General features: G+C 40.6%; 1 protein-coding gene across 1 annotated transcript; it reads left to right on the plus strand.

The window, feature by feature from the left end:
- Positions 1-4,761: 4,761 nt before the first annotated feature.
- LOC113033212 (steroidogenic factor 1-like) lies at positions 4,762-22,835 on the plus strand. The gene is made up of 7 exons (XM_026186750.1): positions 4,762-5,034; positions 6,436-6,554; positions 6,893-7,034; positions 7,570-8,225; positions 15,494-15,613; positions 16,447-16,594; positions 20,779-22,835. Exons 1-7 carry the CDS (start codon positions 4,803-4,805, stop codon positions 21,030-21,032), a joined length of 1,671 nt encoding a protein of 556 aa, XP_026042535.1. The 5' UTR covers positions 4,762-4,802; the 3' UTR covers positions 21,033-22,835.
- The last annotated feature ends 771 nt before the right edge of the window (positions 22,836-23,606 follow it).

Raw genomic sequence — 23,606 nt, forward strand, 5'->3', positions numbered from 1 at the left:
GTGTGTGTGTGTGTGTGTGTGTGTGTGTGTGTGACTGTGGGAAGTGGGGGTGGGGGGTAGATGAACAAATAAAAGGGTGAAGTCAAAACACCAGCCAGGCCGTAGCTCTTCTCATTTATTTGTTGTACAAATATATCTGGGAGACAGAGACAGAGTTGTCGGATGCTTAGCTCACTGACCTGTAGCCACAGCACACTTGCAAAACAAAATCATGCCAGAGACAAACAGGAGATAGGCCATATTTCTTGGTCCCTGTGACAGAAGGGTGAGGTGAGGTGCTGGGATGGGGGTCTCCTCCTGCCAGCTTGTCTGGGTAGGTGCCCTGTGCTCCCTAATAATCGGAGCTGCAGATATAGGCCAAGGCAGGACCTTGTTGTGAGGTCAGAAGGGAAGCACGGTGATCGATAGAAGCGGTCTCCCTGAGCAAACACTTCAGTGGTAGATATGTGCTGTGGTTAGCTTAATGGTCTTTGCATTAAGCAGTTAGACATAACTCATCAATGTCCACCAACAAACTAGGGAAAGGGCAGCAATGATTAATGGTCTATATGTTTAAATGTATCCCGACATCCTGAGCACACTGAAAAGTCAGAAACTCATTTTTCCCAAACCCCAAATTAAATTGGAGACACTACAGTTACCGAAAGATCTGGGCGGGTGGGGAGTGCCAAACATAGAAAATTATGTTCTCTCAATGCAAGCGAGGATTCATGAACATTCTGGGCTGCCACGGCTAAATATTGAGGAAGTATTATGTAAACCATCCTCACCTGTTAGCTTTCTAGGGAAACGCCTAAATGACTTACCTCACGTAACAAAGCACAACCCACTGATATATAATGCTATGTGGACGTGGGGAAAACTGAGAAAACTTTTTAACAGTAGTCATCCGTTTAATATTTTGTCAATGCTTATAAATAATCCAGACCTTCTGACATAGTGTTGAGCTTTGTGGGATGGCATAAAGTAGGTGTAAAGAGGTTTTAAGACCTCTTTATACATGGTGAGTTTAAATCATTTGAATCCCTGAAGTCCCAGTATTCTGTGTCAAAGACTGAGTTTTATAAGTATTCGCAATTGAGACAATATGTGTTAAAAAATGCTAAATCATTACAAATCTCAACTGCCTCTTCTCGGTTGGAGAAGTTTCTTCTGGATAAAAGGGAGCATAAACATTTTGTATCAAAGTTTGATTCAGAGATTTATGCCCTAATTGTGGATAAACTGGCATGGTTGAGAAAATCTTGGGGGACGTTGCTTAAATGTGAAATAGATATACAGGCATGGGACAAAATCCTGCTCCTTCCATCTAAAATCTCTGTTTGTAACCGATTTAAAGAACTGCAGCACAAAATTTTGCACAATGTGTATATTTCTCCGTATATTTATAGTAAGTATAATATGGGAACATCTCCAAATTGTCTCCAGCGTAAGGCCGGAGTGGGCACTAGATTTCATTGCTTGTGGGAATGTGCTATTATCCAGTCACTTTGGAAAGAGGTCTGCGCCAATGTTAGTACAGCCATTGGTCATCAGGTGACAGAAAACCCATTAATGTGTTTATTGGGATATATTCCTGTCTCACTGGTACAACATGAGCATGTGATTCAGTCACTGTTAATGTTGGCCAGGAAAAGCATTATGTTGAGATGGGAGGGGGCTGAGCCTCCCTCCATTCCTCTATGGAAGTCGCTCATCATTGATGTTATGACTCTGATCAGGCCGGGACATCATATTGATGGGAGCTCCCGAATTTTTGTGGACAAATGTAAGAAACCACTGGAAACACTGGGAGCAACCTGTAAACTGGATTCTAATGGACAACAATTATGGACATAATTTATCACAAGTTCTCTGTGGACTCTGGACAATGTGTAATATTCTAGTGCTGTGCAGTCTTACTGTCTTGGATGTGAAGCAGTCTTGTATTTGTTGGGGAAAAAAAGTTAAATAAAAGTAAAAAAAAAAAGAAGAAAAAAAAGAGAAACTCACTTTTTCTTTTTTCATTGTACCGATAAAGGAAAACAAAAAGTGGACCCTAGTGTGTTTGTTACCATGACGCTTATAAAATATCCATTTATTCTGATGCCAGGTGAAGGCCAGCCACAGACACAACGTGCTGCTGCAGTGTGCCTCACAGAGGAAAACTAAACATTACAAAAACATTTTAAACGTATAAAATTCAATATGTGAAATCAGATTTATGATGCAGTTGTTCTTGTTCCCATGCTACCACTAGGGGGTGCCAAATTTAAAGGACTCCAAATCAATACACTGCCTTTGAAATCTCATCAAGCTGTGTTTTATTGTCATCAGGTTTCATGTCCTGGTCCTGGGTCGGTGACCCAGCGCTTTGTGTTTACTGTTATTATGTTCTAGTTTATTCTGTTTTGTATTTGTTCGTAGGGTTTGAGTCGTGTGTTTACTGCTCCGATCATCCCTACCTGTGTCTGTACTGAGTCTGAATCCTGCATTTTGGGTCCACCACAGAAAACCAGAGTTTTTGTTTTTGTCTGGATATCCTAAACTGCTGCAACACACATACTGTGGAAAAAACAAGGCCAGGAGCACTGAAGGTGCAATCAAGCTCTTTAACTATGGTGTAGACACGAAAACAAGTGGAGCAGTAGTATGTAAAAGTATGTGAACAGCACTGTGGAGAGAAACAGAGTGCCAGACAGGATTCTCCAATGCTGGAGAATGGAGAAGTGCACTGGTACTGAATTTCAAGAACAAGGGTGATGTGAGGAACACCTAGAAGGTCAGTAAGAATCTCACTGCATCCAAGAGAAGAACTGTGGTGCTGTAGGAGAAAGTGACAGAGAAGTACATGACAGTGGTGCATGAAATGCATTCGGACAGCAAAACAGTTGTGAGATGGGTTCAAGGTGGAGATGGGATTACATCAGGCAGCTCTGAGCCTTTTCTTGTTTGCAGTGCGGATAGACAGATGATAGACAGATGCTTAGGAGTTTTCCTAAGCAAGATGTTTGCACAAATTACTGTAAGTGAGAGTGGGCGGGTGGAAGAGAGCCGGGATAGCTGAAGGTATACGCTGGAGAGAAGACGAATGAAAAACAGAATATATGTGTGTGAATGAGAAGGAGACAGGTGGAAACAAACATGTGCAGAGGAGGGTTAGAGGATAGACTGGACAAAGTATGGAGCCTCCAGGCAGAAGGAAACAAAGAAGAGCTCAGTGGAGGTTCATGAAGGTGGATGTTCAAAGGGTGGCAGAGGAGGATCCCAGGGATGAAACTGTAACTGTGTGTAACTGTATTGTTGCAGTTTTATTGTGGAACAGGTGTCTTATGTAAATGAGACCTTGAGTCTCAGTGGGCTGAAGGTAATGAAGGTTAGATAAATAAATAAAATGGAAACAGATGATCTGCTGTGGCGGCAAATAAAACAAGAACCCAGAAGAAGTGTGATAAGCAGCAGACACTCAAATTTCATTTCACCAAATCTGAAGTAAAAAGTCCTTGTAGGTCATAACATAATATACTTTTACTCTGACAGTCCATTAGAAATGTTAGTAAAGGCACCAAAAGCAAAGCATGGCAGAAATGCTGCACCAGGGAAACTGTCCAAAGAGGTCAAAAGTGTCTTTCATCCCAGGCTGTAAATGCTGCAGTTTGTGGGACTTCATTTTTCCGCTCTGGATTTTGTCCTCTGGTAATACTGTCTTTATTACATCACTGGACCTGTTTTCTTGTAAACTGAAGAAACACAAAACAAACAGGCCCACCTCCTCAAGGACAGTCAGCGGTCTATGAAACTGTTCTGATATGAATGAATGTGAGAGTTTTGCAGCACAACTGCAGTCACCATTGTGTTCATCCGGTCTTTAAAAATCACACTGGGGGCCTAACAGTTGAGGACTCTCAGCTTTGTCCGTCTCACAGTGACCCCCAGCGCCCTGACGGATCTTCAGGAGCCACCCACGGCTTCCTGCATCAGCTAACAATAGGCAGTTGGACTTTTTCTTTGCGCTTACCAAGCAAAATGACTTGTCAGAGTCAATTATTATTAATGGCGATCTGTATCGTTTTGCTGAAACACCCTCTTATGTGCTGGCACCACTCTGTAGTATGTAATCAATCAGCAAGTGCAGATAAATATAGCAATCTGCCTCATGAAGTAGCAAACATGGTCTCAACAGCCAGTGTAACAATAAGCTGATAGACTTACTAAGCAATATCTATATGTAGGCCTATAAGGAGTTAGCCTGTAGCATAATTAGGTTTAGGGTTTTTAGGCTTATACGATTAAACATAAACTCATTTTTAAAATCTCTTCTGATTACATGAAATGTGCAACACACTCACATAAAAACTAACAAAACTACAGTAACAATATCTTTTAGAGTAATCGTACAGAAATACGCTAAAACACTAAAACAGCCTGTTTCGTTTTTCCCAGTTATTATTATTAACGTTAAATTGTTTTAAGCCTACCAGAGTTGAAACATTTCTTTTTCTACTGTAATGCAACCATGTGGATCATTCAAATGATGAAAGAAGAAAACAAAGATCGAAAGAAAACACGCGTGTTTTATTCTCTAAACGTCGAAAGCTGAGCGCTTTTCTAATCTTCTCTGACAATTTATTCATTCACTTGCACGTTTAGTGCGTCTCCTCCATCGGCTCGGCTCTTCTGTCCAGGCATTTTTCTGTGGCTGCGGAGAGCATCTGTCACATGACTCGGCATCCACCAATAGCAGCGTGGCAGCCTAACTTTGGCGATAAGGGAATCGCAGTAAAGAGCGAGCGAAGGAAAGGAGTTTCACTCTGAGCTCGTGAATGGTCATCATCGTACTACACTTTCTATTGGCCCTTCTGGCTCCTAAAGCATCCCGATATAGACAGCACTCACCCGGAATTCTGTTGGCCTTTCTTTCTTTCTTTTTTATTTTGCTCTCCTCTGCAGCCCATGCAAGGCTGCTGCAACACCTACATCCAGGTTTTAATCATCAGACAATCATCACTGCCTGCCTGCTGTCTGCTGCTCAAATGTTGGGAGACAAGGCTCACGGTAAGTGCCTCCGTTTTCCTACATGGCCTTCTACACTCCAGCTTCTGTCACCTTCACAGCTGTGACTTTTTATTTTAACCAAATGCTTGTCAAGAAACAAAAATCAGCGACATGCAGTCAGAAAAATATTCAAAGAAACACACAAGCTCCAAAGAGCCACAACGCGTCGTTTAATTATTAAGTTAATTCAGACTGTTTGAAAATAAGACGGCAGCATTTTTTCCTCAATGCAAATTTCAATTAACTGAAACAATCATCAGTCCAGGAAAACATCTGTCATTTTTTTTACATTGTTTTAAAATCTTGAAATATTGCTGCTCTGTGAAAAATAAAGAAAAAAATATGATATTGCTTATGATCTAATAATAATACTACCCGTCAAACTGCGAGGCCTCCACACTTCACTGTTCAGCGGCCTTCATTTCGTTTTACCGCCGATGTGTGCGGACAGTTTCTACAGAAACGTCAAAGACAAACAAACAAAAACGGTAAAAATAAAAAACTAAAAGTAAACATTTGGCCGGATAATCAGTCACCGCCGCGTGTGTCTGTAGGTTCATGAACGACGTCAGCTTAGAGACTGAACCACGAGACTCAGCAGCGGAGTCAGATCAGGTGAAAGCAACAAAACCACAACAACAAACTGCAGACACATTTCGTTGTTAAGAATAGTCTGTCAGTTATTTCATAATGCAATAGAGAGAGTCTCATTGATGCCGATAGTGGCTGTATGTAGATTCATTTTTATTTGACTTTTCTTAATTTAAAATAAAAAAATAAAAAACAGGTAGATATACGCATAACGTTTTTCTGCGGTATGCCTCCGTAGAGATGAGCTTCTCTAACAACACACAAAATTAAAGCTTAAATTTACTTAAATAACCTTTCGGGCAAAAGTCTTTAAATACATCCGCTCTTGTGTTTTTCATCTAATTTGTTTTTATTTATTTTTTATTTTTATGTATTTAAAAAAATATAATTTATTCATTTAAAATCTTACATAACCCAATAATTCCACTCCTACATAACATTTATTTAACTGTATGATGTAAACACATTTCATAATTTACATCTAGAAATGCCTGTAAAAAAATTAAATGATTTATTGCAATTTATGTATTTAAACTTCTATTAGAAAAAAAACACATTATCGTTATTTCATATCACATTCACATGAAAACAAACTGTCAAAGGTTGAGATGAAACTACAATAAATTGTAGGAAAATGATTAAGTGCCGAAAAGTAAAAAGTCATGTTTGTTGGAATAATGCACAATATTACGCGAATCTGTATTTTTTTTTAATTCGTTTTTTATAATTGATAATTCTTTTAAAAAACACGGCAGAAATAATTATCAGAGGCGATTTGCATGGTAGACTCACTGTGCGTGTGTGTGGCAGGTGTGACTTTAAAGGTGATGGAGTACACATACGACGAGGACCTGGAAGAGCTGTGTCCTGTGTGCGGAGACAAAGTGTCTGGATATCACTACGGCCTGCTCACCTGTGAGAGCTGCAAGGTACGCAAACGGTAGCCATGCGCGAGGACATGCGCGAGGACATGGTTTTTTTATTTATTTGAAAATGAGCGCTAACCACAAACCTGCTGCTAATTATTGCTTCTCCAGCTGTTAGAAATAACTGCTGAACTTGTCTGAATTTAATGTCCGTGAAACATAAATGCAGCGAAAAATGGACACTTACGTTATCCCAATTTAGCTAACGTGTGAAGGCTTTAATGTTAATGAAATGTGCTTCGAAATAATTAAATCTAAATACAAAAACGGCAGTCGCTCTCGACCTTTTATTTTGAAATCTAAACCCAGTCGTTTGATACCAGTGTGTCGCTCGTTTTCAGGGCTTCTTCAAGAGGACAGTGCAGAACAACAAGAGGTACACGTGTGCGGAAAACCAGGAGTGTAAAATAGACAAGACCCAGAGGAAAAGATGTCCCTTCTGTCGGTTCCAGAAATGCCTCAGTGTTGGGATGCGGCTGGAAGGTAAACTACTACAATAATAATAATAATAATAATAATAATAATAATAATAATAATAATAATAATGAAACAGGGACATTTTGCCTGTGATTTGCCACCATTTATTTTAATATGATAAAATAAATCTAATAAATAATATTAAAGTCTATCTGAGGCCACTTCTTTATGCGATGGTGCTGGCTATCATGCAGTGTTTCCTGCACACATGGGATGGGATTGATTCCCAGACAGCAATGCAAAGGAAAGCACCTGCTTCCGTAGCAGAAAAACGACACATTCTTGTCTTGCTGATAAAATTCTGGAGACTCCCCGGGGAAGAAGGAGTAAAGCTGCACAGACTCCTCGGGGATTCTTCTCAGCCCTAAAAAGGGAAGCAAAAAATAAAAAAAAGACCGACAAGGCTGTTAATTACTTTGTAGGAATACTGTGAACAAGAGTTTAGTGCTCATAAAGCTCAGCACGTCTGCACAGTGTAAGAGGCAGTCGATGGTTTTTGGGTCTGTAAACCTGTTTTCTCCTTTTGTCTCATGTGTGACAGCGGTGCGTGCAGACCGCATGCGTGGGGGTAGGAATAAATTTGGCCCCATGTACAAGAGAGACAGGGCCTTGAAACAGCAGAAGAAAGCTTTGATACGATCCAACGGTTTCAAGTTGGAGAGCACGGCTCCTCCGCCAGCCTCTCCTCTGCAGGCAGACTACGGCTTCACTGGCACCTTGCACACCCTTCCCACCATCTCTAAAAGCCTGCTCCCCTCCACCCCGAGCTCCATCACTCCCACAGACTACGAGGCTAATCTCTACGGACCCCCGTCTTTGGGTATGGCCATGCAGTCACACGTGCCCCTCACCACCCAGTACCAGTACACAGCCTTTCCCGGAAGGGCGATTAAAGCCGAGTGTCCTGACTACACCAGCTCCCCTGAGACTCTTACAGGATACCCTTACCCAGACATGTACCCCTCAGCCTCGCCGCAACCCCCCAGCCTGCCGCCACTGGTTCTGGAGCTGCTGCGCTGTGACCCGGACGAGCTGGTTGTCCAGAACAAGATTGTGACTCACCTGCAACAGGAGCAAAACGGCCGGGGTCGGCTGGAAAAGCCCAGCACCTTCAGCCTCATGTGTCGGATGGCAGACCAGACTCTGTTCTCCATAGTGGAGTGGGCTCGGAGCTGCATCTTCTTTAAGGAGCTGAGGGTGAGTAGCAAACTCTTTACCGTGTTGAGTGTTTGAAATGAACCGTACATGGTTTCACTTGCAAAACATGTGACAAAGACACAATACATGTACATACAGGCTCCATGCAGTATTTTAGTAAACCTGAGATCTACCAGAAAATGCTTCATAACCCAAAATTAGAATTTTCATGTGGCGCATTCACCCAAAAAGAATCTGTCGGTTTAGATTTGAGGGATGTTTTCTCAGACTCAGCCGCTTGAGTCCCACATTTGGTTTTCCAAGAATTCACAAATAAAAACTGAAATAAAAGATACGAAAGAAAACACATATTGATCCAGTGACAATCAAGCAGTAAAAGCCGAACATTTCTGAAGATCTTTTATGGTTATGTCTAAAATATGCAGAAGTGAAAAAATAAAAGTTCATCACGCTCACAAAAGCTTTTTACAAGGACGGCTGAATCCATTCTTCCTTTGTTTCTGTTTGCTGTTTGTCAGAAAAAGGGAGCACGGTGCCGCGATGTTACCGTTTCTGAAAAGGATTAAGACGATGGCTTGTTTTAAGTCTGTATTAATAAGTTCACAGGCTTTCAGACCCAACAAACACATGAATGCAATTCAAATGTGATGAAGCTGGCGCCCACGGCTGACTCACAATCCACTCGCAGTCCATTCAGAAAGTGTTCCCAGCACGACTGCTGCTGCTATCACGTTCTCATAGAGGCTCTCACTTGCTTGAATTCATGTGAATGCTATTTCTGATTTCACATTTCTCAAATGTCCCGTTAATTTTTACTGCAGAGGAGAATTTCTTTTTCATAACTCTTAAAATATGTTTTTTTTCCTCTAAACGAACAGAAAGAAGTGCTCTATTAAACTTCAATAATTATGATGTATGACAGTAATGACAGATTAAAGCGAAAACAAGGGTCTTTCTAAGGTGTTGAGCAACCAGAACAGCTTTAATTCTTCAAATCTCTCTAAATCTGCTGAAGGGAGAAACACCATTCTGCCAAAAAAATCTTCTCTTATTTGGTCGAGTATGCTGGTGACATGTCATACAGGTGTTTGGTTGGGCTGAGATCTGGTGTGTGAAGGCCAGTGCATAAACCTGATGATTGTGGCCCGTAGATGGGGATAAGCAAACCTAAACCATGGCAGCAAAAGGCCTCACCAAGCATAACAGAGTCAACCTTTTCCTTTAATTTGTCACCAGTCCCCATTATTACATTATATGATGTCCTGTTACAGTCAGTGCCTTCAATAAGTTTTTCTTGAAAAATCAGTGTTCCTGATATTGAACTGTTATTTCCAACACTGCGCAGCTCTAAAAAGCTGCAGTTGGAGTAACTGGACTAGTTGGTCTGATGTCGTTTAGCTGTGTAACACAGCACTTTCAGCCTCTTATTTCCTCCTGGTAGGTGATAATATCACACACACCTCAGAGAATGATGATCAAACATCTGTCTGTGTGCCGACCCGTCTGTGTACGCTGTAAGCTTTAGCAGCGCAGTCAGAACGAAGTCAGAACTCACTGCGCTGCTGCTGATGGCACTGCTGCACGCACACCTCGTATTCTGAGTGAAAATGGAGAATTATTATTCTTTCCTGACAAATCAGACAGGTAACACAACAAAGACGAAAATGTCACCTTCTTCAATAAGTCATGATATGATGTGTCTGTGCTGACGAACAATCATCTGTCAACCAGCCATGGCCAAAGGGATTCTACCAATTAAACAGTTTAACTAGCAACAAAAGGTTGATGCTGTCCTTGGTGTGATTTGGTCCTTGGTGTCTTTTCATCAGATGCAGTTTATTTACTGAGGTACAGTCAGAGCAGTTCTGCTCCTTTCCTGCTTCACACGCAGTCACGTCTAGATATTTACTCCTGGGTCTTGGATGTGAGGAGCCAGTGGTTCATATTCTTGCATGTGAAAAGCATTGAGTGGTTTCCTTATGACTGGATTTACTGCTTGCAGCAAAAAGATCACGCATACAGCAATTTATGCAGTCAAGTCAAAAACTAATCATGCAAAATTACCAAAAAAAGAAAACACAAGAAAACCTACAATGATCGTCAGATAAACCTTTCTGTGAGTCCAACCTGCATGCAGGGAGATGGAATTTGAATTGTAACAGTTCTTCCCATTGAGCTCAGTTTTTCTTTCTCCAGTGACAAACACTAACCCCCACCCCTCTCTCCCCCACCCCTCTCTCCCCCACCCCTCTCTCCCCCATTGTCAGAGGCCGAACAGTTTTTTAAAATGTTAAATATAAGAATGTTTTTCCAAAATCCTTCATGGGTTTTGCTCTGGTCTACAGATCCGATGAATTTTAACATCTAATAAGACTAATAAGACGTAACATCTTATTAGTTTCAAACATTAAACACAGTATTAGGCCCTCTGATGTTTTTGTACGATTTTGTAAGCTCTTTGTGTGTGTGTGTGTGTGTGTGTGTGTGTGTGTGTGTGTGTGTGTGTGTGTGTGTGTTTGGAAAGCTTTATTGAGTAAGTGTAGCTCACAGCTTCCAGATTTTATAACATTTTATTCGAGCTCACTGTCCTGCTCAAATAGCAACTCAAAGTATGAACTGAATGGACTAAAAATGATTATTTGTTTCTGAGAACATCGATGCATGCTGATTAATTTATTTTATTGTTACTTATTTATTGTTATTTTATTGTTACTTTGTCTGTTTATTGTCGCAGAGACAAAGCTCCCATTGTGGGGATGATGGTTTTTTTGGTTGCATCTTCTCACACTAACACAACGAGGTATCTTTATACTGCGTCTGTGCCTGTGTGAGGGGATACTTGGCCAAACTGCTGCTCAGTCTCAGCAGCACAGGAGGAACACACAGCAGCTCATCATATTTTGTTATCAACAAATATCATCAGAATATACAGTAAATTTTAATATCTGATCATTTTAATCCAGCTGCAGACATTTAATTCTTTCTACTGATAATGTACAAAGTGTGTGTTGGTATACAGTCGACACAAGCACAGTACAAAGTTTTGGGATAAATGGGATAAATATCCTCTCAGTTTTAGTTAAAAAGATGTTCTAGTGTTTGGTCCTGACAGCTCCTCTAAGGAGGTCAGGACCTTGGCCTCCTCACCAGTAACATCAAATCATCTGCTTGGGATCATCTTTGACCAACATCTAAATATTGAATCTGACTAAGCTCGCTAAGCTCATCCAGTCTCGTTTCCTTCATCGAAGATATATCCCCCCAAAATCAAATCTTTACTGTCATTCAATCATCTGGAACTTTAACTGCTGCTCCTGCTTAGCCAGTTTCCTGTTGGTGCAGAATACAGCAGCAAGTCAACAGCTACTCAGGACTCACATATCATACCTATTTGCGCTTTCCAGTTTGGCTGAATCTGTGGTTTGTTTTATACAACTGCTGAAAAGTCATTTTTAAAAATCTTTCCCTCTATATTGCATCTATTTGTAGGTATAGAAGTGTGTTGGAATTAATGTTGGACCGCATGGTTGACAATGCGTCTGCATGTTGGAACATGCATGCTTATACATTTGAGCTGAGGAGCACTTTTAACTCTGTGATGCACAAATACATTTATATTAATTATAATTATTATTACTACTTCACTTTATGTGAAGCAACAGTAGAGCATTATGCTCGGCCTATCTCTTCAGTGATTGTCAGAAACCCACTGCACTCATGGTGTCACAGAGTCACAAAACCAAAATGTAAATTTTGTGGAAGAAACACAAAAAACAACACATTATGACAAAATATGCACACGCTGGAACATTCCACAACATGCCCATTCCCAGTTATTAATTTACAGCTAGAAACATAATAATGGTCATTTATTCTCACCAATTATCAGTGATATTTAAAATAATGTAAATGGAGAAGGTATTACTGGGGGGGGGGGGATACACCTCTGAAGATTAGCATGGGTTACACAAATACTTCATGTTAGTCTTCAAATAATGCAAACTAATTAAAAACTGAATATAAGATACAAAGGTGATTTTCTTTTTGCTAATATCAAATTATTTACTCGTACATATATATAACCCGGCAGCAGGAAATCAATGAGAGCTAACCTTAGCCTTCTGTAACCTTAGGCTTTGTTATTTAATATAAAACATTTTAATCAGACTTAGAAATAGTTGTAATTACAGCATATAATTTGTAGCTTTCATTTAAAAGAGCACATTATTATAATTAGTAGTAGTCATAGTACTAGTAGCAGGACTGCTAGTACATGCTGCACAATTATTTTTCCTGCTTGGACAAACAGACATAATCAATCACGACAGAACAATAATAAATACGAGTGCTTCTTTTTTTAACCCATTGCTTGGTAGTTGGAAGGCAACGTGATGGTATTATAATATCTGATATATATAACATTCTTAGTAAGATATGTTGTAAATGCATTTTCAAGCAAGTATTGCTGCTATAGAGAAACCTAAATCTGACAAACAACAGATTTACTTTGGACTGGTTTGGTTCTCACGGACTTCATGAAATGTCTAATTCTAGATGTCAGACTAAACAACAGCTTTTAAAACATAATTATATCGCTTCAGATTTGAAATATGTTCTAATTTGCATTAATGTCTAATTCCCCGTTCATAAAAGTTTTGTCAGGCCATGAACCAAAATACGGAAAAAGATGAATAATGCTGGTTTTCCTCTTATATCCTTATTTTGAAGTGACAGCTTTTCTCACAAGTTTCATTTCCCTGCCAGGAGTCTCCTTTTATACACATCCAATGTACTTGTGCTGACATTTACACCATTTTTATGCACAGTGGACAGCCAACATGGACAGTGAGAACAAAGCTGTGCATATTTTGCCAAGAAAGCCTCCCGCTGAAAGAGCCGTTTCCCTGGGCTGGATAATTACATTCCATGCAGACGATAACGGGGGAATGTCAGCTCTCCATCGCAGCTCTTCTCTGCGCTTGCCTACATTGTTACTAAATTATTTGCAGAATGAAAGCTATCGATTGCTGCAATTTCCCCAGAGGTGGCCTTTGTCTGTCATATGTTTGACCTTCTGCTCACCTGGTGATGATGGAAAACGTGGCTGAGATGCACACAATGAACACAAACGCTACTAAAGGCTGGAAATTTTACTTAAAATACACGTTATTCATGAAAATATGGACAGAAGGCAAAAACTGCATTTTGGAATGACTGCAGGGTCAAACTTATTAAAGATCACATCTAAATATTAAATCAAAAACTTTGGATTAGTTGAATGTTGCTTTCTGGTCATGAATTATTGCTTGTGTTCTTTGCTCCCCAGAGTGTGTGATATATTAGTGAACGTGCACTCAGAGTGTTACCGCAGTACTCCAAGTGTTTCGCTAGTTACTAAACACAGGTGCACAGAAAGCAAACAACCCCCAGGTTTGTTTGAAAAACTGTCATATCACTTCTCTATCAAAGCTCAGAAGATAAATAACTGACTGATTGGCATGCAAGAAGCTCTGCTGCTATATTCCCATGCTTGCACTGGTGCTGCATGCACATTTCTGTTCCCAAGTTGCCACTTTGACCAGAACTGTCAAAACTAATATATTTTCTTAAAAGTCACTAACACCATATTTGTTAGCTGGCAGGGCCAGGTCCAGCCTCTGCAACTCAAAATGTAATAGCTGTCTTTGGAAGATCAAGGCTGGAAACAGACCTAGAAGGAATGGTGAAGTACATTCATCATTCTCTACCTCGAGAATAAAGCTGTGTTCATATCAGATCATTCTGCCTTGCAGTACTTGGGCCAGTATAGTTGCTGGAACGCTTTTGGAACCCTGAACAGTTAAAACAAGGGTTCAGCTGATAGCTGGAATCAAGTTAAAGTGTTTTGAGATATAATCAATAAGTCCTCTGATTTAGATTTTTTTGTAGCCCTGTTCCTTTGTTCTGTTGTCATTACAAAAAAGCAAACTTCAATCATATAGCTGTGGCTGTCCAATAAGAAGAAAGTAGCAAGAAGCCCAAATTATTACACCAAAGTTTAACCAGACTTTATTTTATCAATGTGAAAACCAACTGATGACCAAATGAAGCCATCTGTGAGGTTACTGCTGACACAACAAAGCATAGAAATAGAATTAGGGGTTGTTTTTGCTACATTCAGAATCTAGAAAATTTGCTTACAGCTTTTTTAACCAAATAGGTGATGATTTTTAAAAATTCCTGAACTGCCAACCCGCCCATCGGTGACCTTTTCCACATGCAACACAGATATCGCTTGGGAAATATCATCACGGTTGGCTGCTCTGCAGAGGAATGGATACAGTATCAGTGTGCGGTTGCGATGTCAGTAAAGGCAGTAGACTATGACAGACAACATTTACAGTTTCCTGTCATTTCATAAAATATGGCCCTCACAGGTAATATGACACTTAACACGTATATACCTGACATATCAGTTTCAACCCAGCAGAGACACAAACATTAAGAATCCATGTGGCAAATGAAAGAAATGCCTTCCTTCTACACTCAGCCTGCTATTTCTGAGCTTTTTTTTGTGGGCCGCAGCTGAGTGTCCAACTTCTCTTGGAGAGGAAGCAAAGGAGGTCGCCGAGACCTCTTGCTTCCTTAACCCCTTCCTTTATCACTGCACGCCCAGACCCCCACCACTGCACCGGTGCAGATGAGTGTTGTGGCAAGACTGCAACCTCTGTGACTGATATATAGCTTCATTCAGATGGACTGTAATTCTGTCAGCTCCATGTCAGATGAATGGGGTCTGGGCCTATTAGCAGCTGCGACCGCAAAATTACTGACTGCTGTGTCCTTCACTTTACAGACAATATTGTGGCAGCAGGATTATGGGTGTGATACAGTCGGGTGGGGGGAAACACATATGCACCCATCCCCCAGAGCAGAGCAGAAAAGGGAAAGGTGGGGGTGCTGGGGAGAGGTGAGGAGGCTGGAGAGGTCCTAGGTGTTGCTGGGCCAGTATGAAAGGAGAGTACACACACACACACACACACACACACACACACACACACACACACACACACACACACACACACACACACACACACACACACACACAGATGTTTTGCTATTAAAAGCCTAATTTTTCCCCCCATAGTCCTTTTATTTTTAAACTAATTGGTGACAGTGGTGTAAATATTTTTCGTCTTTCTGGTCAGAAACGAGCTCAATGTGAGAGCGAGTTTATCAAACAATATGAGATGTCTTTTGTTTTCCACTGAGTTCATCTTTGTTCTTTGTCTGCTTTTCTTGCGTCTGTCTGTCTGCGTTTCCTGAAGGTGGGAGATCAAATGAAGCTGCTTCATAACTGCTGGTCTGAACTGCTCGTCCTGGATCACATTTTCAGACAAGTGCAACACGCAAAGGAAGACAGCATTCTGCTGGTGACCGGCCAGGAGGTAACAACTCCCTCGCACAACTTCCCATCAGCACACCACCCAGTGTGCTCCACACATTGCACCCAATCCAGAGGAGTTTTGTTTTTACTGTTTTCGTATAAAAATATATATACACTATGTTTAGCAGTATTCATTTATATTTCACTGGCTGTTGATATCTGTACTAACATATTCTGATCCTAACAGTAGTTCAAATTCTAATGCAAAATCTCCATGCTCTAAACTAAATATAGAGAGACATATGTGTCTCATCAAAAAAAACATATAGTTTTTTTTATTTGCCAACAATTATTAGTGAAATAAACTTAACAGACATATAGAAAAAAAGGGAAACTCTGGAAAGGCCGTTTATCCAATAAATCTCTCAAAGTCCAGTTTAGTGTTAAAGTTAAGGCTATTTATGTTTCTTTGTCTTTATTTAATTCACCTTACATCAGTGTTTGCAAGCATATATAATTCTGGTGGTTAGACTGTCATCACTGTGAGGTGCAGGGACTCTGGAATTTCCCCGGGATCGATATTCTCTACAAAATGGGTGCAGTTAACCTCGGGGAACAAGTAAGCTTTAGTGTTTGGAAAGTCAAATACTTAACATGACACTGTGGAAAAAAAATAAAATGTCACACTTATGTACTCAGAGGTGATCCAAGCCTTTGGGTTTTGAATGTAATCGTGTCCCCCGCTCACTGCTGCCCCATCCAGGGGGAGTGGATTTGTTAGCCATGTGCTAAACAGGCAAAAAATCCTCCAACGCACTAACCCGGGATATTTGTCTTTGCTAAAGTCTCATGAATATAAGGGGCAAAGGAAATAACCAGTAGCCCGTGTTGCAGGTGGAGCTGTCATCCATCCTGTCTCAGGCTGAGGGGACACTCTCCAGTCTGGTCCAAAGAGGTCAGGAGCTGGCAGCGAGGCTGCGGGTGCTGCAGGTCGACCGCAGAGAGATCGCCTGTCTGAAATTCCTCCTCCTTTTCAACCCAAGTGAGTCATCTTGTTTGTGCATCATTGCTGCAATACAATGAGGGGATGCATTATGACGGCAAATAACTAGCATCCGGCACCGTTACCGTTGCTTCCATCCAACTTACTACGATGTTTTTACAAACTGCTGATAAGTTTCTCAGCTTAGAGGCTGAAGGAGGAGACACAATACAGACATTTCAGATAGAAAGTCTCTTCTTCTAAAAATGATTATTTAAGTACAGTAAGAGGGAACCTTTTGACCTTTTTTGCAAATAAAACTGTTTTGAAAAGTGTGGACTTATGTGTGTGGTCTGTAAATCACGCATTTTTCAAAGGCTAGCAGATGCAAAAATCAATCAACTTCATGGAGCTGCACGGCCATACTGGTGCTGTCTTTTCTCAGATTGCGAATAGCAACACTGACATCCTAATGAAAAAAATGTCACAATTGCAGATAATCTGCAGGAGCCTTTTTATCTATGAGGTTACAAGTGTTTTCCAAACTGGCCTTTTTCCCTCCAATAAATTCACTTAATTAAATTTCTAGGCTTGACAAAAGCTGATATTAACAAAGACATCCTCCTCCATTGTCCACTAATGGCATTCAAAAGAAGCGTAATGGATGGGTCTATCATTTGATAGCAGGGCCGGCATTCATGTAGCGGCTTGTGCAGATGGAGAGAGCATAAATGTGGCTCGAACAGATTCCCTGAAGTGTTTGCTGTTTAGCGCTGGCAAAGCAGGGAACAAAGAGCTTTTTGAATGAGGAGAGCACTTGTCATAGGCAGAAAATATTTGCTGCCTTTGGCAGTGGCTCCTTTGCTTGCTCTGTTGCTTTCCCTCATCTTCAGAGTCAGGTTTGTCAGGGGTAATTTAATTGCCCTTAAGCAGTTTGAAAAGATGATTCAGAACATTGATTCAAAACATTTAATTACTGCGTGAATGGATTCTCAACGATGAGCTCAGCTGATGCTGAATGCCAGTCCACCAGAGGGCTCGGCTATTGTCTCACATGCACCGCGCACGCATAAAAACACACACGCAGCCACCCACACGCATTCACCTTACTAAATACATAAAGTATAGGTACATCATACACATAAAGCTAGTACTGAAAAAAGGCCATGTGGACATTGGTTGCACACAACTGTTTTTCTTTGGCAGAAACTTAAACAACTGAGTTAAACCAACACAACTTATTCATATTCAATAAGCCTGTGCATGTTGTGTTGATAAAACGCGACTGAAACATGTTCAGATGAAGTAAGTTGAGCTCTTGGAATATTTTAATTCTTCGCAATTTTGTCATTTTATTTGAACATTACTCAATAACCTTTACCCCAATACTACTTGGTCACTTAAATACTACATGTTGACTTCATATTACATAATGTTCAACAAAGTCTAGAGTGTGGTTAACATAAAAGCTGAATGGATCTACAATGACTACCATCCTCTTTATCCGGGTTGCAGGGGTATAACCCTGAACTGACAGCTCTATCACATAGAGACAAACAACCATTTGCACTCACATTCACGGTAATTAAGAATCACAAATTAACTTAACTCTAATAACTGCACGACTTTTAACTGTGGGAGGAAATCAGAGCACCCAGAGAGAAACCACTGCAAACTAGGCAGATTGTGGATTTGAACCCAGAACCTTCTTGCTATGAGGCAACAGCACTAACCACCAATCCAGAATTAACAAAAGCAGGAAAGCTGTGATTTCAAGGCTTGATGCAGAATTTTCTGTACGTTTTTGTCCTTGACAAGTTAAACCACAATAAATAGCGATAGCATGCACGGTGTGTGTGCAGTTGTCTGCCTCCTATAACTCCACTGATTTTACTGCAGCTTGAAATCTCGTGTGATCTTGTGAATTTCATGAGTCCAGCAACTAACCACTCTCACTAGATTGTATCAGGTCATCTCAACAAGAACAAATTAAACAGATCCTGCATGATTTAATTACATTCAAGAAAGAAACATGAACTTTTTGTGTTCAAATTACAAGGAAGCCTTTTTTAATGTAACAACCACCCAATTTACTGTTTTCGGTAAACTGAAAAAAGTAGAGGCGGCTGCTCGACTTGCCTGAGATGGATGCCTTCCTCAAACCACGATCCAAAGAGTGCGAGACTGGAATCCCGTGCAGGGTCGCGAGATTTAACGTTGCTATATTATTGACTTACTTCAATCAAACATGATATGAACAATTTAATCTACCCTCTCTGCATATCATGTAGCTTCTACACTATATAGTTACACTTAACTTTAAAGCATGAGGCACTTGTGTTAAATACACGCAAGATGCTTACGTAAATCCAAGAGATGGCCAATCCCTTTTTTTTCAGTGTATTTATCCCTCAAATGAATGATTTATGAGCGCTTTTAAACCGATTTTGAAATAAAGCCTTGAGTCCTGCTGCACCTTTTGCTCTGAGAGGGAAAAATGTTCTTTTCTTGGCCAGTTCTGGTTGGTCAGTAATGGTAACCTTTACGTCCAAATTTGGCTAAAAAGTGAAGCCGACTTTTCATAATTAAAAAAAAATGTTAAAATTGAATATAGATCAGACCAGGTCATTGTGTGTTGCACGTAGAGCTTGTATGGCCCTCAAATCACTTGCAACACACATCTTTGTGTGCTACATTTTTGCCAGCCCTTCCCAACCTCCACCCATCCATGGCCCATAATGGCCCCCACCTGTGTCTGGCTCTGCTGGAGGTCTCTTCCCGTTAAAAGGGCTTTATTTCTCCACCACTATTTAAAATGTTGGGTTGAATCGCTGCTATATAAGTAAACTGTTATACTTGGTAGTGGAGTGGTTAGCACTGATATGGAGAAAGGTCTGGATTCAAATCTGCTGTGTTTGAGGAATGCACACGTGTTCAGCGCTCTTCCTTTGAACCTGAGGTGACGTTCGTTGTTGTCAAAAGCGTCTTTTTAACTTATTTTTGCTGGGTGGGAACAGATTACAAACACCAACCACAAAGCCTGTAGAACCTTCATACCGGTGGCTTAACGAGCTGTTCATGTTACTGATAACGCAGCCTTCAAACTGGGCTGAAATGAACCTTCAGCATCATCAAACAGCTAATAATATTGTTCATTCATCGTTTTGTGCTCATCACAACCAGGCCCCGCCCTTCGAGTTAACAGGATTGTTTTGTTTGGGTCTGCACGATATGACTCTGCCTCAGTTTGTGTTTCTGATGCTGTTGGTACAACTGCAATTCCAAGGTGAAAATGTGCAGCTGTGGTGAAGATGAAAAACCCTGTGTATATATATATATATATATATATATATATATATATATATACATGTAAAGCCAAGGTTAACTGACATAGCAGAACAATAGTTAGATACTTAGAAATGTTTCTAAATGAAAATGGTCTTTACACAGAGCGCTGCCGGCTATGATCAGTGTGAATCGCTCCATAAGCCTTTACAGAGGTAACTAATTTTCACATTGGTGTGAAAAACATACCTGCAAATCTTTTCTGAAGCAGCTCCCAGTCCTCTCTGGTCCATAGTTAACTTTTGATAATAAAACTTTAGTCTCAAGAAGACAGAAATGTGCAGAACAAATTATAACAAGTTATTTTACTTCAAATGGCTAAATGGTGCTGAGTCAACGCTCATCACTGTGGTGACCCATGCAGGGTTTAGTCTGGGGCGTGGTTGTTTGTTAAGCCACTGACATAAAAAGACGAGTTTGTGAAAAAGGAAACATCTGATGTCTTGTTCCAGCTCCACACTGTGCTGATGTACTTCATCCCCAAGTTCACAAAACATTTAAACAGCTTTGATGTTTGTTGGCTTGAATTCCTATTTTTTGACTTTGGAGATGTGCATTTTATACACAACATCCTCCATGTGTGACATTCATGGTGATGGGTAGGGTTTAACATTCTTTATAGAATTTGTTCTGTTGTCTGAACAGGCTGCCAATGTCAAATTTTATATATGAGACAGACTTTGCACAACATCTGCTAGAAAAGCCACATTTCTACTGCAAAAATGTGTCTGTTTACATATGACTTCAAACCCAGCATTAACCAAACCGACCTTGGTCTCCACCTTGGACAGCTCACCGGTGATGTGGCGCATATTAATAAATGAATGATTTCTTTCTGCACTCGTCAGCCAGTTTGTAATTGCTCACACATTAACCTGAACTAACTTTGCTCTCTTTAGATGTAAAATTGCTGGAGAACCAGGCGTTTGTGGAGGGCGTCCAGGAGCAGGTGAACGCTGCTCTGCTGGAGTACACCCTGTCTGCCTACCCTCAGTTCCAAGAGAAGTTCAGCCAGCTGCTGGTACGGTTGCCGGAGCTGCGCTCCCTCAGCACGCAGGCCGAGGACTACCTATGCTACATGCATGTGAGTGGAGAGGTGCCCTGCAACAACCTGCTGATCGAGATGCTGCACGCTAAGAGGGCGTGTGTGTGAGGAGCGTGAGCAGGACGCTCCGCCACCATATATTATTTGTCTAGGTGAGAGTGTGTGTGGACGGAAAAGAGCGAGTGACGAAAATGTTGAATGACACTAGACAGGTTCCCCCGGGTCACCTTTGTGGCACTTTTTATGTTTTGAGTTGGATGGAAAAAAAGTTCCTTAAAGTTTGGAATTATAAAGCTGCGTGTGTGCTCACCGGTAGTTTGGAGATTTTGAATATTAATGTTTTCATGTCCTGCAGAGCTACATTAACGTGACCTTATACCTATAAACTGGATTTTCTAACTTGTTTTCAAGCATCTAAAGTTCGACCTGCGTATAGAGTTACATTCTATCTATTTTGAGCAAATATAACATGAATTCCACAGAGCTGCCCATCAAACAGTTACTCTTTAGATACACGTCATTCATTGCCACCTTTTTCAATCTGTAACATTCACACTCAAAATATCTTTGTCGTATCGCTACCAAATTTTGACAAGGCCTTCAGCGTGAAATTTGCAGTCACATCACTGGATGGAGGTATTTGCTGGATGAGCAAATGTTTACTTTTTACAGCAAATATTTGTTTTCTCTTTCCAAAGTAATATTTTAATATCTGAATGAGACGTTTTTGATCCCAGTATCTGATGCTACATCCTAGATGCTTATCCTAGATTATCTTTATTATTTTGATGATGTCATGTCGTCAGACTAGAGTAGCACTGCTAGAGAAGCCCAACAGACATAAATAAAGTTTAGTTTAAATCTATCTAGATGTTAATATATAAATGCCAAGGCAGTATTGAGAAAAACACATTAAGTGTTTTATCAAACAACAAGAAGAGAAAGTGAGAGAGAGGCAGAGAAGAGAGAGACAAACAACGCAGGAGATAAAAGAGAGAAACTGTACACAGCGAAGCTTTGGAGCTGACAGGAGCTACAATAGACGCATCAATGTGCACTTGGTAATGACAATGACAGCAAACACGTGAGAAGCACGTCTGTAATGTTTGTCCTTCGGCTCAGTCCGTAAAGATGCAGGGAAGTAAAAGGTGCATCTGGTCACATTTGGCTCATCCATGCGAGTCACGTGCTCATTCACACTGGTGTCACTTTTCAACACATCGGGCTGCACGCCATCCAGGAGTGATGCGTCTCACGCGGATTTTGATCAGATGATCCAAACTTGTTGCTTTCAGTAAGTTCCTTTGTTTTCAGAAAATTACAAAAGGAGGTGAAAACCCACATCTCAGTAGCCCTCGACTGCTTTGTGCTTCTGAACTGAGGTTTAAAGAGTTTCAGTTTTCCTTGAAAAAACATGATTTGAGCAAACACACAAAACAAATTTGTGAGGACTATTTTCAGCCACCATTGTCCATGTGGTGGACGGTAGCAGGACAGGGGACTGTTATGTGACATGTTAAAAGGAATGTTTGTGTCCTGTGTCACGCTTAAAGGGGACCTGTTCTGTTCACTTAGAGAGTAGCTTTAATTACAGTTACAAGTTAAAATACATTACCCTACTGGATACACTCAAGCTCGTTTAGCCCCGCCCCCTTTAAATGGTGGGTGGAGCTTCTGTGGTCACAGCCAGGTGACCATGTTTGGGATGCACACGTTCAAACGTATTAATAACTGAATTATTGGCAGCTTCTAAAAACAAAACACTGAAGTATAATATTGTATTATTGTTGTACCTTGATTTGGTGCTACATAAATAAAACTGAAGTGAAACATAAGAGAAGGATATTAATGAATCTGGTTAAGCTCATTTCAGCTTCACTTAACATGCTTGAATAAATAATTACAGACGTATACGTGTGTGTGATGTCTCCTGTAACAGCGTCCAGTCAGAGGGAAAACATTCAGGCTCACAGGGATTTCTCTTTATTTGACTTCATTATTTGAATGTTTAATATGAACATCCACCTCTGTAACAGGACACAAGACTAAATATAAAATTGGAAACTCCACTACAGATTCCCTTTAAGTGACAGCAATATTTAGAGATATCTGATGACTTTGCTGATGCATTTGCTTGTTTGTTTGTTTTTAAAATTATGTACATAAACAAAAATCAGGTGTTATTCTCATTTGTTGAAATTTGACCTCCAATTTTCAGGATAAATAGTTCATTTGTTTATTCAGCCTTAAGAATGTTAGAAGTTATTTATCTTCATTCTCCGCCCACTGCTCCATTCTGATGACATCATCACGGATGTTGGTGACAGTGCTAGCTTACAACAAGCTGTACAGCTGACCTGTGGTTGTTGACGTGTTGCTTAGTGGGCATTTCTCTTCAGATTTAGCGAGCACTACGTGAAAGAGCAACGTGTGCAACGACTCGCGGAGCCAAACTTTGTACCACAAAGAATAATGACAGCGTGCTTTAAACCGAGGCAGTCGAGCATCCACTGCATCGCAGCCCTGAAGTCTGTGTTTGCAGCATCATCTGTGGCACTTCCTTTGTTCTGTCCCACGCTGGGTTAGGGTCTCACACAGTCAGAGTGACAGTGAGAGTTAAAAACAGTCAAATGTTTTAATGTTGTGCAGCTGTTTAAGATCATTTGTTATTGGTCCACTGAT

The sequence above is a fragment of the Astatotilapia calliptera genome, chromosome 12, assembly GCF_900246225.1.
Source record: "Astatotilapia calliptera chromosome 12, fAstCal1.2, whole genome shotgun sequence".
NCBI lineage: Eukaryota > Metazoa > Chordata > Actinopteri > Cichliformes > Cichlidae > Astatotilapia > Astatotilapia calliptera.